This window comes from Talpa occidentalis, unplaced genomic scaffold (assembly GCF_014898055.3).
Source record: "Talpa occidentalis isolate TD23 unplaced genomic scaffold, MPIMG_talOcc4v2.1 talOcc4.7, whole genome shotgun sequence".
NCBI classification, from domain to species: domain Eukaryota; kingdom Metazoa; phylum Chordata; class Mammalia; order Eulipotyphla; family Talpidae; genus Talpa; species Talpa occidentalis.
In genome coordinates this window covers 98,820,559-98,838,128 of record NW_023605083.1, presented here as the reverse complement: position 1 = coordinate 98,838,128, position 17,570 = coordinate 98,820,559, and the positions used below count along the sequence as shown (strand labels likewise).

Below are 17,570 nucleotides of genomic sequence, written 5' to 3'. Positions count from 1 at the left end.
ACAATGCAGGCAACATCTGACAGACCCAAAATAAACGACAGCTGTTTACTGAAAAGTATGGTAGGCAAATTTAAGAATGAGTACAAAGTACCTATGGTAAGGAAGAAAACAGTCTTACACTGAAAAGAATCTTCTAAAAGTAGGATAACATGCTTTATTTCATAAATCAAAATTAACTAAATTTTTGTAATGAAAAAACCTACTACTGGGACTTGATAAGAATATAGCAAGCATTTGTTCAGTGAATAAATGAATCACTTTTATCTGACTAGAGGTGCACCTAAGGTCTTTCTGATGCAACACAGCAAAAGTTGTCAAATTCTTTTTCACCATGATCTCTTGAGGAATGCATTTACATTACACTCAAAACACACACACACACACACACACACACACACACACACATACACACATGAGGTAAACAACTTCTAGAAATGAAGTTTGTTTTCCCTGACCACTGTGAAGCACTATTGATTTTTCCATTCTAATTTTGTTTTTGGTAGGGGGGTGGACATGAGGCTGATCCCAAAACACAGCTTGAAAAACCCACCAAATAGCGCATTAGTTAAGGTGTGGGGACTTGTTTCAAATCTTTATACTGTCATGTCTGAACTGTGTTACCTTGGGCACACTACTTACCTTCTCTGTGTTTTAGTTTCCTCATTTATGTTGCAAGGTTCTTCAGAAAAGATGAAATTATACATGGAAAGTACTTAGAATTTTGGTTGCAGCACAGTAAGTGCTCAATAAATGTGTGCTATTTTGTTCTTGGTCAAAATCTAAGAATTTGAGTCCAATATAACAAAGCCTTTAAATGAGTTACAATCAGTATCAGTATAATAAAGAACTCTGAAAAAAAACTAGGAAGGGATATACTGAATTTCATTTTCATTAAAAAAAAAACAAAAACAAAAAACAAAAAAACAAACTTCATGGGGCCTCCCTGGTGACACAAGAGGTTGACACAGCACTATGAAGCAGTCCACAGCCACCACAGCACGAGTTCGATCCCCAGCCGGGGAGTTGACCCACATGGTGCAGCAGACCTCTCCTGACTTGCCCGCTGCTCCCCTAAGCAGTGTATTTCAGTCAGTCTGCCTGTTCTGTTCCCCACTCTGTCTCTGGTGAATCCTCTCACCCTCCCACCCTGCACCTCTGGCCTGAACCCCAGTTTCTGTATGCATAAATAAATAAATCTTAAAAAAAAAAAAAACCTCTCAATCAATAACCAAAAGTAGGCATTTTTAAAATTATAGCTTTAAGCATTGCCTACCTATGATGTCATTTCTCATGGCTTCTGTAATTGGTATTGGTTTAGCAGCATCTGGAGATATATATTTGGTAAAGGTATTCACTGCATCTTGTTCTATACCTGCAAAGAAAGTAGGGAGCAACTTCAAAAATCAATTTGTATAAATAATAGATTATAATCATGAAGAGCAGGGTTTTGTTTGCTGTGCACCCAAATACACATCAAATGCATGTTTATGTATACATAAAACATATTATGTATAAAAATAGATGCTACATATAAAAAATATATAACTTATTCATTCATTCATTACAAAACAAGTCTCCATCATGATGTTGCTTTTTCATTGTTTATCTTCTGGATCAGAGAAGTTATATGTCAATCACCCCCTCCACATCCTTAAGTGAACATGCTATTTAACATCAATTAAAGTGCAAATATAGTGCAGGGATGAATATTCTAAGTCTCTTCTCCAAAGTCTCACCTTGAAGGAACTACATAGCAGTATAAAAGGTAGAGCTCAAAAATTGTCTATGTATCTACATTTTAAAAATATTAAATGATTTCATATTCATGAGTATATTCATTTAATTTTCAAAAACCTTTAATAAGGTTAAAACAATGAATCTCAAATTTTTTAATCTCAGAACTTTTTAATGAGTATGCTAAAGAGTTTCTGTTTATATGAGTTACATGTAGAGATAATTAAAAATGAGAAGAGTACCAACTCAGTAAAAACTAACACTATTAGACTACTAGAAGTTAACATAAACAACATTTTTAGTGAAAAGTTACTATTTTTCAAACAGAAAACACCTCCCATTTCATCACACACTAAACAGAGATTGTGTTACACTGAGTTTAGATTTAATAAAATTAATTATCTATTGCTCCATAGACATCCTTAAGTAAAAGTGGCATTTAGTTTTACTGGACGTATTTGGCAATAAAGAATGTAATGACTACAAGAATAACTGGGTTCAATGTCAGCAGATTTTCCCACATTGCCTTGTATCATCATTATAAATGTCAACACAGTAAAAAGACAAATCATAGAATTATCATGAAAATGGTTTTGGGTACATGGAGTCCTTGGAAAAGTCCCAGGTACTTCCTCCTCTCCCCAAAGGAGTGCAAACTGTATTTTGAGAACACCTCGATCAGCAGACTAGATTATTACCCGTTTTATACAAAAATTAAAATGATTTGTGTCCAGGTAGAAAAGGGAAGACCAGGGAGAAGTCAATGCATAGTTTTTATATGCAATTGAAGATGTTAATCACCTTAAAACAGAGCATTGTAATTATAAAATCCTTTATGTAAGCCTCATGGTAACTACAAAGAAAATACTTAAAGAGGGAACTAAAGAACATCATTAGAGAAAAATAACAGAACACAGAGGAAGAGAGCAAGAGACGGACAAAAGACACTCAGAAAAGGCCTATGTTAATAATTACTTTAAATGTAAATGAAATAAGTTCTCCAAAGGCAGAGTTAATAGATTTCAGGGATGGAAAAAGATATTACATGCAAATGATAAGAAGAAGAGAACTGGGAGGGGTATACTTACCCCAGACAAAACAGACTATGTCAAAAACTGTCACAAAAGGCCATTCTATTTTGACAAAAGGGTGCATTCACAGGGTGACATTAAAATTTTTTTTTTTTAAAGATTTATTTTTTATTTATTTATACAAGCACTGAGCACAGTCAGAAGCACGGGAGGGTGAGAGAATTCACCAGAGCCAGAGGGGAGAGCAGAGCAGTCAGACTGACGAAATACACTGCTGAGGGGAGCAGCGGGCGGCAGGAGAGGTCTGCGCACCATGTGGATCCTCCTCCAGTGGCCGGGGAGCAGCCGGGGATCGAACCAGCACCGCAGAGGCTGTGGGCAGCTTCGCAACCCAGCGCTCAACCGCTGCGCCACCGGGGAGGCCCGGTGACATTAAAATTTTAAGTATAACATCAGAGCAGCTAAATATATAAAGCAAACATTGTAAGTGAAGGAAGAAATATACAGCAGCATAATAATAGCACAAGATTTTAACAAATCCTACTTTCAATAATGGATAAAATATTTACACAAAAGGAAAGAGAACTTGAACACTACTACAGGCCAAATGGACCTAGCAGAGAGACACAGAGCATTCTACCAAACAGCAGCAGAATGTACATTCTTCTCAACACATTTTCAGGACAAATAATATGTTGAGCCACAAAGCAATTCTTAACAAATTTAGTAAGACAGAAATCATACCATGTATTTTGTGCAACCATAATAGAATGAAGGCAAAAAATCAAGACCAGAAGGATAACTGGAAAATTCACAAATATGTGGAAATTAACACACTCCCAAACAATCAATGGATTACTGAAGAAATTGAAAAGGAAATTTTAAAATATCTAAAGACAACTGAAAACAAAAACACAATAAACTAAAATTTATGACAGGGGCTTTCTGTGATAAAGTCTGGGGGAAGGGGTGGAAGGCGCCAAGTCTAGGTGCAAAATTGGCAGAAGAAGCCCCTGCAGCAGCCCAAGAAGCAGGCCAAGGAGATGGATGAGATAAGGCATTCAAACAGAAACAGAAAGAGGGGCAGAAGAAACTTGAGAAGCTGAAAGTGAAGACTGAGAGAGGATGACCCCTAGCCATAGGTGGAATTTAAAAATCTGACAAAAAGCTGCCCTTTGTTCCATTCCTGTTTAAACATCTGGATTCCTTGCCCAAACACCTGTTGCCACTAATAGCTAGAATGAAATATCTTGGATCCTAATGTACATTTAGGAATAAACCTTTGCCAAAAAAAAAAAAAAAATCAAAACTATAGGAGACATCAAAAATAATACTAAGAGCAACATTTATAGCTGTAAACACATTAAGAAAACAAAAAGATCTTAAAATAATTTTACACCAAAATAAACTAGAAAAATAAACTATGGCCAAAGTTAAAAGGAAGGAAATAATACAGATTAGAAACATCAACAAAAGATCTAATTTTCTGAAAAGAGAATTGACAAACCTTTAGCTGATTAAGATAAAGAGAAGGCTCAAAACCAGGTGAAAAAGGAGATATTACAAGAGTTACCAAAATAAAAGGATCACAAGAGACTATATTATAAACAATTACACACCAAAAAATTATATGCCAGCAACCTAAAAAAATGGAAAATTTCCTTGAAATGTATGATTAAGATCTAATCACTAAAAATTGAAAAATATGAACACATTTATAATTTGTGAGGAAGTTGAATCAGTAAATAAAAACCTACAAGAAGAAAATGGCAGAAGCAGATGGCTTGACTGATGAATTCTACCAAATATTTAAAGAAGAATTAGCAAATTCTTCCCCCAAATGAAGAGAAGCCAATATTTCCATACTCATTTTATAAAGCAAGCATTTCCCTAATATCAGAGCCAGAGAGAGACACTATTAAGAAAACAACAGAAGAATATCCTTGGTGAGCATAAATGAAAATATCCTCATCAAAACACTAGCAAACTGAATTCAACAGTACAATACAAGAATTGTACATCATGACCAAGTTGGAGTCATCCCTTGGGATGCAAGGATGGTTCAACATACAAAAATCAATTAATATTATATACCACATCAACAAAATGAGTAATACAAATTGTATGATCATCTCCATACATTCAGGAAAAGCATTTGACAAAATCTAATACCCTTTCATGAGTAAAAACTCTGAACACACTAGAAATAGAAGAAAATTACACAATATATATTACTAGTAAAATCCATATATAAAATACTCTCAGCTAACATCATACTCAATGGGAAAAAAATGAAAGCTTTTCCTCTAAGATTAGGAACAAGGCAAAGATATCTACTTTTGTCACTTTCATTCTACGTACTACTAGAAGTCTTAGCCAAGGAATTAAAGAGGGGGAAAAAAAAAGGCATCCAAATTAGAAAGGATGGAGTAAAACTATCTCTGTTCACACACACACACACACGCACACACACACACACACACACACACAGAGAGAGAGAGAGAGAGAGAGAGAGAGAGAGAGAGAGAGAGAGAGAGAGAGAAACCTGTTAGAGAATAAATGAATTCAGTAAAGTTGAATGATACAAAAATCAGTTCAATTTTTATACACTAGCAACAAACTACCCTATCCAAAAAAAAAAAAAAAAAAAAATCAAGAAAAACCCATTTATAACAACACGGAAAAAAATAAAATATGTTGGAATAATTTAACCAAGGAAGTGAAAGACTTGTACACTGAAAAATACAACACTCCTGAAAGAAACTAAAGAAGACTTAAATAAAGCAAAATATCAGTGTTCATGAATTGTAGACTTCATATTGTTAAGATGTGAGTACCAACCATAGTGATCTACAGATTCAATGCAATCCCTATCAAAATGTCACTGGCATTATTTTAAAGAGAAATTGAAAAATTAAAAAAAAAAAAACAAACCAAAAGAAACCAAATAAACAATACAAACCAAACAACAACAAAACCAAAATGCACATGGAACCACAAAGAACCTGAATAGCTAAAACAATCTTGAGAAAAAGACCAATGTTGGAGGTATCATAATGCCTGATTTCAAAATGTATTTAAAAGTCATTGTTTCTAAGCAATATGCCAGTATGACACTGGCATAGACAATTAGACCACTAGAACACAAAATGCAACTAAAAACATGTGACAAATGGATCCCACAATACTGGGAGATGCTATACATCCCAAATACAACAATGTAAACCAAAGTTACCTCAATTAAAAAAAAAAAGAACAAAACAAAAAAACATGCCCAAGAAACCACTTTTTTTGAGTTCAACTTCAGTATTGTGGAAGAGTCAAACACTCTTGAATCAAATGGAAAGACAGATAAATATAAGATAGAGAAAGAAACAAATGAAAAATTTAGTACTAAAACACATAATAACCAAAATTTAAAAATCACTGGAAAGACTAAAAACCAACTAGGAGCAACAGAGGAAAGAATCAGGGAAATTGGAGATAGATATATAGAAAACTTCCAAGCTGGAAACCAGCGGGGAGAGACTAGAAAAAAGTAAACAGAGGGCCACCCCTGGTGGCGCAGCAGTTGAGCGCTGGGCTGCGAAGCTGCCCACAGCTTCTGTAGCGCGGGTTGGATCCTCTGGCACCGGCGAGGGTCCCACATGGCTAGACAGACCTCTCCTACTGTGCCTGCTGCTCCCCTCAGCAGTGTATTTCGCTGGTCTGCCTGTTCTGTTCCCCGCTCTGGTGAATTCTCTCACACTCCCGCGCTTCTGACTGTACCCAGTGCTTGTATAAATAAATTAATTTTAAAAAATTTAAAAAAAAAAGTAAACAGAGCCTCAGACCTTCGTGTTACCTTTGGATCAAGAAGGAAAGGAGAGAAAAGCCGCGCTGTGAACCTCAAATAGGAAGAAATGCAAAGAAATTCATGTCCACGACTAAGCTGCTATAACTAAACTCCTGGACACTAAAGACAGGGAAAATATCTTAAAAACAGCTAGAGAAAAAACATGTTAAATATAGGATAACAATGATTTCTCACCAGAAACCATGGAGGCCAGAGACGGTGAAAAGAGGCAGGAGAAATCCTAGCGTTCTCTATCAAGTGAAAACTACTTCAAGAAGCAAAAACAAAGCTGAGATTCTAACATGGAGCATATATGAGAGAATTCTTTTTTTTTTTTTTTTTAAAGATTTTTATTTATTTATTTGTTTGTTTACACAAGCACTGGGTACAGTCAGAAGCACGGGAGGGTGAGAGAATTCACCAGAGCCAGAGCGGGGAACAGAACAGGCAGAAGGACTGAAGTACACTGCTGAGGGGAGCAGTGGGCGGCAGGAGAGGTCTGCGCGCCATGTGGGACCCTCGCCCAGTGGCCAGGGAGCGGCCAGGGAGCAGCTGGGGAGCAGCCAGGGATCTAACCAGCGCTGCAGAGGCCGCGGGCAGCTTCGCAACCCAGCGCTCAACTGCTGTGCCACCGGGGAGGCCCTATATGAGAGAATTCTTGACAGCAGATCTGTTTTAAAAGAAATGCTGAAGGAAATTCTTGAAACAGTGAAATATCAAAGACGATAAACTGAATTTCAGGAATGAAGAAACACAATATCTGGTTTAAATATAATAGACAATTTCCCTTCTCTTTAGATCTTTAAATTATGTACCACAATTAAAAACAAAAATTACAGCCTTGTCTGCCACATTTTTCAATGTATGTAGATGACAACGACACCATGGAAGTGGGAAGGAAAAGGGACCTCCATGTTGGTGCGTTTTTCCACATTACCCTTGAAAAGATAGAATAGTAATTTTAGGTAGACTGCAGTGTATGTACATTGTAATCTCCAGAGAAAACATTAAAAAACCTATACAAAGAAAAATAACTCAATTGATAAATTCTTAAAAAAAAATTCCAAACAAGCCAAAAGCAAGCAGAAAATGGAAAAATCAAGGAATAGGAAACAAAGGAAACCAAAAAATAGAGCTAAATCCAAACATATTAATAACTACATTTAAATTATATTAACTAACATCAGTAACATGTTATAATCACACTGAATAATTGCATTTAATGTAAATTTGACTAAAATTTATGTTGAACTAAATTAACAAAGAAACTTATTATTGGAATAGATAAAAAAAACACAACCCAACTCATACTGCCTACAAGAAATTCACCTTAAAAACAATGTAAAGGTAAGTCAAAAGTAAAGGGATGGAAAAAGATATACCATGTAAACATTAATCAAGTGAAAGTTAGAATGACTAAATAAATCAGACAACAGGTATTTCTAGTCTCAGATTTCTGCCACACAAATTGAGAAATGTTACATAATGATAGAAATCAATTTGCCAAGAATATACAATGACTCTAAGTATGTATACCTAACAACAGAGTCTCAGAATACTTTATACAAAGTCAAACAAGACAGCGTCAAGGCTACTTAGCAATTAATTCACTTACACTGTACACTAGCTATTAATTCACTTACACTGTACACTGAAAGGCAAAATTCTAGAGACAGAGTAGTGCAGTTTGCCCAGCAAACTGGGATAAATCACAGTTAACTAAAGGTTTAACAATAGCCATAGGCTTAACTACAAAGGTGACAAAACTGTTCTTTATCCTGATTGTAGTAACATTTTTGGGGTTTTTTTTTTAATTATTTATTTATACAAGCACTGGGTACAGTCAGAAGCGCGGGAGGGTGAGAGAATTCACCAGAGTCAGAGCGGAGAGCAGAGCAGGCAGAAGGACCGAAGTACACTGCTGAGGGGAGCAGTGGGCGGCAGGAGAGGTCTGCGCCCTGTGGGACCCTCACCCAGTGGCCGGGGATCAAACCGGCGCTTCAGAGGCTGCGGGCAGCTTTGCAACCCAGCGCTCAACCACTGCGCCACCGGGGAGGCCCTCTGATTGTAATAACAGTTTACAGGAATCTATGAATGTATTGATTTTCAAACAAGTATACATCAAAAAAAAGGCTAAACTTACCACATAAAATTTTTGAAATAAAAAAGGAAAACATTAATATTTTATCACGCTATTTTTTTTATAGAAATAAATTAGCAACAAAACAAAGATGGTTTCCAAAAATAATATATTCCCAATTAAAAAGACTTTGTGGGGCCTCCCTGGTGGTGCAGCGGTTGAGCACTGGGTTGCGAAGCTGCCCGCAGCCTCTGCAGCACCAGTTCGATCCCCGGCCACCGGGCGAGGGTCCCACATGGCGCGCAGACCTCTCCTGCCGCCCGCTGCTCCCCTCAGCAGCGTACTTCGTCTGTCTGCCTGTTATGCTCCCTGCTCTCACTCTGGTGAATTCTCTTACCCTCCCGTGCTTCTGACTGTACCCAGTGCTTGTATAAATAAATAAAATAAAATCTTAAAAAAAAAAAAAAAGACTTTGTGAAATTCCATTCCAGAAACTGGTTATACTAGATGTTCAAAGAAACTCTTCCCAATATTGAATTCTCCAAAAATGCCTTTTAAAAAGTAAGTCAGAAGTTGTGGTAACTGTGAGAGGCAGAATCAGATAAGGCAATTCCCTTATCTGAAACCTCTGAGGTCACCAATATTTTAGATTCAGAATTTGGCATTTTGTTGTTTTAAAAGATAAAACACTTTCATATTGATATCCCAGCAGCATGTGGGACAATACCCCATAATCAAACACATTCATGTTTCTGCAGTAAGTTCTTACCAGTTAAGACCAAGTTCTGCTCATTTAAAATAACCTGTGATAATCAAAGCTCTCTGGATTTCTGAATTGCAGATAAGGAACTGTGGACTTGTAGGAGTCAGTGCAAATCAAGATGAGTAAGTGAAAGTGCAAACAGGAGAATGTCAACTGTGAAAATACCACCAACTCCAAGAATAAAGCTTGCACTTTCAAGGGCAATTGCCAGGGCCCAAACAGTGTAGATTAAACCAAAACCACGCAGAAGGCAAAGAGTTTAGGGCCTATAAAGCCCAAGACCAAGTTTAGTTTTAAGTGGTATCAGAGTAGTAATGAAGCTGACCCCAGACTTGTGGCAAAAACAAATGCAAATATAAACTAATTTAAACATATTTTGCAAAGAATTCCCACAGAAAAGAAAAATAAACAATGCTCAAAAACCACTAAGAGCTCAAGCTACTGAGTGTGAATGTGAAGAAACAAATGTTGAATCAAATTCACAAACACTGAAGATATTGGAATTATCACATAGTGAAAATGTTAAATAAATTTAAGAAAAAAAATTTGAAAGTGGAGTAAAGGCAAAAAGGAACAAGTAACTACATGATCAGCAAATCTGAAGAAAAAAATTTTATAGAAATGAAAATTTCAATTACTTTTAGGAAAAAAAATCAATTCAACAGGAAATGAGACCCATTTTTAGAGAGACTCAACAAGCTAAAGATCAGAAGAAATCACCACTGACTTCTTTAAATCTTGAAAAGCTACAATATTATATCATTCCAAGTATCTGACATTCTGGAAAAGGCAAGGCTATGGAGACAATAAAAAAATAAATGGTTGCCAGAAACTATGGGATAATAAGAGATGAAAAGGCCTAACACTGAGAATTTTTAGGGCAGTAAAAATACTCTGTACCATTATGGATACACACCAGTATACATTTGTCCAAACCCACACAATGTATACCACCAAGAATGAACCATAATGTAAACTACAGACTTCAGTTATTGTATGTCCAGGTACATTCATCAGTTATAACAAACACCCCACTTTGGTGGGAGTTGCGGATGATGGGGGAGGTTATGGGAAATCTCTGTACCTTCCTCTCTATTCTGCTGTGAATTTTAAACTACTCTAAAAAAAAAAAATTGTCTCAGTAGAAAAATGAAAAGAGCAGACATGGAAAAACCTAGATATCACTTAGCCCCTTAAAAAATAAAATACAGATAAGAGAGGAAAAGCATGAAGGTTGTTTAATCAGAGTCTCAGAAGGGGATAACTGAAAAATAAGAGTGTTCTATTTCCAAACTATTAGAGAAAATAAAAAGAGATGCTGTTGTTGAAATGCCTGAGCTTTAATTCTGGCTCCCCACTTACTATGTAATCTAGGGCAAGTTACTTGACCTTTCTAAGCCACTGTTTTGTCGTGTAAAATGGGATAATAATGTCTACCTCACAGAGCTGTTGTGACTATTAATAAATAAAATCCAAATATAGCACTTAGCACTTAGAACTCAATAAATGTCACCTATTGGCGATGAAAAAAGGCTTATTTGTGAAGTAAAATTAAGACTGAGACAAGGATGAAATCAGCCTATCAGGATTTCAAAATCTATGGAAAAGTAAACTATACAATTCTTCATTTGCTAATTCTGCTATCTTACTTCTCAGAGGACCCAATTACTACAGGTATCCCTCCTGTTTCTTTTTCATACACTGATCCTACTCACTTCAGGGTGTTCTCCAAATCCTTCCAAATTTGCAAATAGGTCCATGAAAACTATCACAATTCTGTTATTCCCCATGTCAAGTTTCACTTTGTAAAGTGATTAAAAAAACACAAAACCAACAGGATAAAGAGAAAAGAAAATCACATACTTACTTTTCATTAGTTTTCCTGATAATTCCTTTAGCGGAGAAGAGGGACTATTTCTACTAGTTACAATAAGTCTGGAGGAAGATTCTTGGGTTTCCATGGAAACTTGGTAAGTTCCTGTTCTAGCCATCTCAAGATGGAGAGGATGGGCACTATCACATTCCTGGGAAAGCAGCAAGTGATTCTGAGTGTTGCTAGTTCTGTTATTCAGGTCCAATCCTTCTGACCGAGTCATAAGCAACTGGGCTGAACTAGAATCCTCCAATCTCTTGTCAAGAGACTCGGTTACAAAAGATGTAGTTTCATGCTTTTTAGATGGAGAGACAGGCTCAGCCAAAGAGCTTTGCTTTACTGTGTTCAGACTGTGTGCTCTTATTCGGGACCAAGTTGTAGAGTGAAAGCTTTCAGCCTCTAGCCAAAATTTAACCAAATGCTCCATTCTCCGAAGTTCCATGAATTGAATGAAATACGGGAGGACAATAGTGTCATGTAAGACTTGTTCAAGAGTCTTTGAAAGACTTGATTTGGTCTCTTGAGTCTGGTAGTCGAGACAAGATCTACCTAAAATAAGCAAAAAAATTAACAGTTCAATAACAAATTTAAGATCAATTGATTAGTCAGCCACTTTTAGCATCAGTGGTATCAAAATGTCTTGAATAAAGTTTACTTCCTAGCAATTTAAATGAATAAAGAATTTAAAATGCCATAGTTTTGATTTCTAACCAAGCAAAAACACAACTGTCCAATAATTACTTAAACTTTTTAAAAATTCATTGTCACTCAATCCTTAATCTCTTTTCATGGAATTCAGCTAAATTATATTTCTAAAAATCTTTTTTTAATTTACATATGTATTTTTTACATCAGTGCTCATTTTTGTACAATGTTTGATTTCTCCTCTCAGGTGTAATCCCCATAGAATTCCCACCACAAAGTCACCCGTGAACCATCACCATAGTCTCTTATGTTCTTCCCTCCTCTGTTCTGCTCCCTCTCTCCCTAACCCCCCTGCCACTTGCCCCAGCGAATGTCTCTGATTTACTCTGATTTATCTTTTGCCTACTAGATTTGTTTTTGGGTTGTTTTTTCCCCCCCATCTCTTGTTTGGTTCCACTATCTTCCTCCTATGAGTGAAACCATCTGATATTTTTCTTAAAAAAAATTTTTATTATAGAAGTCCCATAGTATCAAGCATCAAAAAAAAAAAAAAGCCTATAAAAAATTCAACCACATTAAGAAATCTCACCAAAGCAAATTAATACAAGATAACATTTTTGCCTGTTAGATTTTTTTTAAGTAATAAACACTAACAAGAGAACAGCAAAATAGGCAACTGTTGGCCAAACCTCTTTGGAGAAGTACCTAATAAAATACAACGAAGCCATAGCAATCTGTATGATTTTCAATCTAATAACTAACTCCCCTTCTAGGAACTTGTTCTGAAAAACTGTAGATGTGTGGATATAGCTAGAAAAGTATTATGAACTCCCAGCATTATTTATAACAGAATTAAGAGTAACTCTGGGATTTTATCTTGGAGAATAAAACTAAGCTTAATAAAAATATGTTTATTTTGTATTTAACTAAATTTAGGTCATAATTATAAGCACAAGTAAATTATTAAAATTTTTAAGGAAAAATTTTTTACTTTCACAGTATGCTATAAAGAGGCCCATTTGCATAAAATTAACTGAGGGCTTCACTAATTTTTTAAAAGGGTTTTCTTACTCCTTTGATTTAAATAATTTTCTTTTGAAGCACTTCAGGGGTCATTATCTTTGCTGACTGTTATTATCAATGTTAACTAGTCCATCTTTGTCATTATCACTCTGATGAACTTCAAGAAATCCTGATCCTTTGCTAAGACTAAGAATTCTTTTTAATTAAACATTTAATTTTGACATAATGGTAGATTCACAAACAGTTCTAAGAAATAAGAGATCCCATCTGCTACTCAGTTTTCCCCTACAGTTACATCAAGATATTGACATTGATATACTCTATCAATACTATTCAGATTTCTCCAGGCTTACTAGTACTCATTTGTGCCTGTATTTAGTTCCACTCCATTTTATCACCTGTGTAGATTCATGTAATCACCTCCAAGATAGTTTTTTTAAATATTTATTTATGTATCTAAGAACTGGGGTATAGGCCAGAGGTGCAGGGTGTGAGAGGATTCACCAGACAGAGTGGGGAACAGAACAGGTGGATTGACTGAAATATACTGCTGAGGGGAGCAGGTGAGACAGGCGAGGTTGGAGATTCAACTCATGCTGCAGCAGCTACAGACAGCTTCATAGTGCTGCACCTTAACCCCCTGCAACACCAAGGAGGCCCCCCAAGATACAGTTCTAATACCAAAGGGATCCCTCACATGGCCTTCTCTAACCTCCACCATCCGTAATCTTTGCCTAACACTAACGTGTTCTTCGTTTCTATAATTGTGTCATTTCAAGATTATAGAAATGGAACCATACTGTATATAACCTCTTGGGGTTGGCTTTTGTGTCTCAGCAAAATTTCCTTGACACTCATCTAAGCTGTTATGTATATCACAGTCTGTTCCCTTTTATTGTTGAGGTATAGTCTATGGTACGACTGTACCTGTTTGTTTAATTACCTGTTGAAGGACATAAGTTTTCGGCTTTTAAGCTGCTACAAAGATTGGTATAAACACTTATGTGTGAATGTAAGTTTCCAGTTCTCTGGGATAAGTGCCTCGGCGTGCAAATGCTGGGTCACATGGTAATTGCGTGTTTAGCTTCATAGGAAACTACAAAACTGTTTTTCACAGTGATTACCATTTACACCCCCATCCACAATGTATGAGTAATCCAGTAAAATGTACATTTAACTTTATGATCCATATGAGTGTTGGCAGTGTACTGCTGAGAATAACCCACGATGACTTTAACATCTTGGCTTTGAATATACTAAATGTTAATAAGTAGAGAGGGATACCAAAAGAGACATTAATTTTATTAGGAGTTGATTTATTCATTTTTTTTTTCTTCTTAGCTTTTGGTAACATGACATACAACTTTTTATTTTATTTTATTTTTATTTATTTAAATTTTATTTTTATATTCCCCATACAATTACAACACCCTTATTTTGACCCCAACCCTCCTTTCCCCGCTCCCCCACCCCCCACAGAGTGTCTCTGGTTCATAGTTGTTTGTTGATTTTGATATTTTCTTTCTTATAGTTATTTTTTTTCCTGGTCCCTTATTTAAGTTTTCTAGATTCCTGCTATGAGTGAGACCATCTGGTATTTTTCTTTTTCTTTCTGGCTTATTTCGCAGAGCATGATCCCTTCCAGCTCCATCCATGTTGCTGCAAATTGCATGTGTTTATCTTTTTTGTTTATCTTTTTTGAATGCTGAGTAATATTCCATGGTGGACATACAACTTTTTATAAGCAAAAAACTTTGGGTAATAACTATTCAGAAAACAAGGATCTTTTCTTGCATATCTTTTATTTGGGGTGGGTAAAGATGAGTTATTTTAACATAATGGAGATCCTACTATACATATAACATTTCTCAGACATTTTTCCAGGTCCTCTTCAGACTTTAAAAAGGTTACATAGTATGGATATTCTAGAGTATGGGTATACTACAATTTGACTACTTATCTAATAAAGGTATTTATATGCTGTTCCTAATTTTTTAGTATCACAAAAAAAATGCAATGAATAGTCTTTTACACACTTGTATGTTCATTTTTGTGTGTGTTATGTGAGCATATGTGAGGGCTTATATTTTGATAAATACTTCAAAATTGACATTCAAAGTTATTCACCAATTTGCACTTCAACTTAATAGGAATGGCTACTTTCCTGCATGTACATTAAAATTAAAAGTATCAATCTTTAAATGTTTGTTAATATGTTAGGGAGGAATAACTATTTGTTTCAACTTGCATTTCCCCATGCATTAGTAAAGTGAGACATCTTTTTCATATATTTAGTAGTCAAATGTGTTTCTTCTTTAGGAAATGGTTCCTTTTTCTACTTCGTATTTTATATAGAGAACAACATAATGCCATCAATTACACTTATAGCTGTTATTCTAGTTTAAATACTTATTTTAAAGCCCCTTCCAATTACAAGGTTAATATCCTTTACCAGAAGCTTCACATGTTATTCTCAAACCCTTCTTCCCATTAGAAGTTATCAAAAAGTGACAGTTACTTACCCAGGTCACCAAAATGAGCGGCCTCCATGTGGCTTGGCTGCTTTTTAAGTGTTGCTGTCCTGCTACTTGAAAAGGAGTCCATGTTGGCAGAAATGGCATTGATTGCAACATGACTTGGTCCTGCAGCCTCCAGCAAGGCATGATTTTTAGTGCTTTTTTGTGGGGAATGTACGGATATTGAAGCTATAATTTTTCAAAAAATTGTTAAAAAATTACACACAATTTGATAATCTAAACACTGTTTCAAAAGAGGGCTTTAGGATAACTTTAAAAATTTTATAACTTTTTTTTAAAGATTTATTTATTTATTTATACAAGCACTGTGTACAGTCAGAAGCACCGGAGGGTGAGAGGATTCACCAGAGCCAGAGTGGGGAACAAAACAGGCAGAATGATGAAGTACACTGCTGAGGGGAGCAGCGGGCACGGCAGGAGAGGCCTGCGCGCCATGTAGGACCCGCGCCAGCGGCCGGGGATCTAACCGGTGGCCAGGGATCTAACCGGCGCTGCAGAGGCTGCGGGCAGCTTTGCTGCCCAGCACTCATCTGCTGCGCCACCGGGGAGGCCCTATAATATAACTCTTAAGTACTCACATGACAAAATTTACTAATGCCCTATTTGTATTTATAACTCAAAATATTATGCCAAAAAAGTGAATTGAAAGAAATCTTCGAGAATTTCTATTGAGGATATAAAGTGCCAAAGCCAGGTAGCGTTCTGAAATATGGACCTTTTCAATTCCTTAATTCTTGCTTGCCTAAGGGACAAACCTAAAATTGCAGAATAAAAGCTTGGGGATGGGGGGTAATCAGAAAAATGCTCTTCAGAATACTTATTTTACTTTTTAATTAACAGAAATTTTCCATTTAATAAAAAGCATTTGTGATTAAAGGTAAAGCATACTTAAAACTTTACAAAATAGTCTGGAGAAATACTAATATCATTAACTTTGACTTCAAAAGGTTAGTTTCCAGTATTAAAACATTGTCAAAGCAATCCTATAAATTTGTAGCTACAGCTAAATTAAAATTGTATGTATCCTATTTATTTCATACAAATATCAATGATTCTTCTCAGAGGTTTTTAAAACATTTTGGTTTAGTACACTGCCATAGCAAGGACAGAAACGATACAGGTCACTTAGCATTCCATACCCTCAAATACTCTCAGATAACTAAACATGTATCTACTAGCACCACTGATTTTACTGAGCAGTCAACAAGGGCTCTCAATCTTAGCTAACAGTTCGCAGACACAGAATCTAATACTGCTAATATTTTTTTTTAAAGATTTTATTTATTTATTTATACAGGCACTGGGTACAGTCAGAGGCGTGGGAGGGTGAGAGAATTCACCAGAGCCAGAGCGGGGAGCAGAGCAGGCTGAAGGACCGAAGTACACTGCTGAGGGGAGCAGCAGGCGGCAGGAGAGGTCTGCGTGCCATGTGGGACCCTCCTCCGGTGGCCGGGGAGCAGCCGGGGATCGAACCGGCGCTGCCGAGGCTGCGGGCAGCTTCACAAACCAGCGTTCAACCGCTGCGCCACCGGGGAGGCCCCACTGCTAATATTTCTTAAAAATAAATACCATAATTCATTTAATCTTTTACTCTTTGAGATGACTGATAGACTAAAACAGATAAGAACATGAATGTCCATACCTGTTTTCCAGGTATCTATTTATCCGTCATTCAACAAGAGTTAGGAGAATCATGCAATGGAGTTTTTTTCAAATAATTTTTTCAACTTGAGAAGAAATTCTTTCATTTTTATTTTTTCATGATAAATTGAAGGTAGAAAATAATTTCAGCAAATTTATAAACAGTAGTAGCTAATTTTTTTATGTACAAGTTACAAATAACATTCTGTAAGAATGAGATTTTCCAATTGTTTTCTAGTTAGATGTTTACATTTTATAAAATCTACTAACTGGACTTTTTCTTCCTCTTTCTTAACATCTCTAGCAGAAACTCACAACTCATTTTGCAAGTTCCTTCCTCTTAATCTTATCTTTTTTTGGTTTCCACGGTATTCCACTCTTTTTAATTTACTCTATCTGTTCATCCTC

The 17,570-nt window shown here is 36.0% G+C and overlaps 1 protein-coding gene across 1 annotated transcript in view; it reads right to left on the bottom strand.

Annotated features, from left to right (window-relative positions):
• The window catches only part of AKAP10 (A-kinase anchoring protein 10), a 51,456-nt gene that overhangs the window by 24,619 nt on the left and 9,267 nt on the right, over window positions 1–17,570 (bottom strand). Inside the window, exons 3-5 of the mRNA XM_037495119.2 lie at window positions 15,507–15,689; window positions 11,311–11,865; window positions 1,274–1,372 (exon numbers count right to left, since the gene is read on the bottom strand). Of these exons, the coding sequence (XP_037351016.1) occupies window positions 1,274–1,372; window positions 11,311–11,865; window positions 15,507–15,689 (837 nt within the window). The remainder of the gene's footprint in view (window positions 1–1,273; window positions 1,373–11,310; window positions 11,866–15,506; window positions 15,690–17,570) is intronic.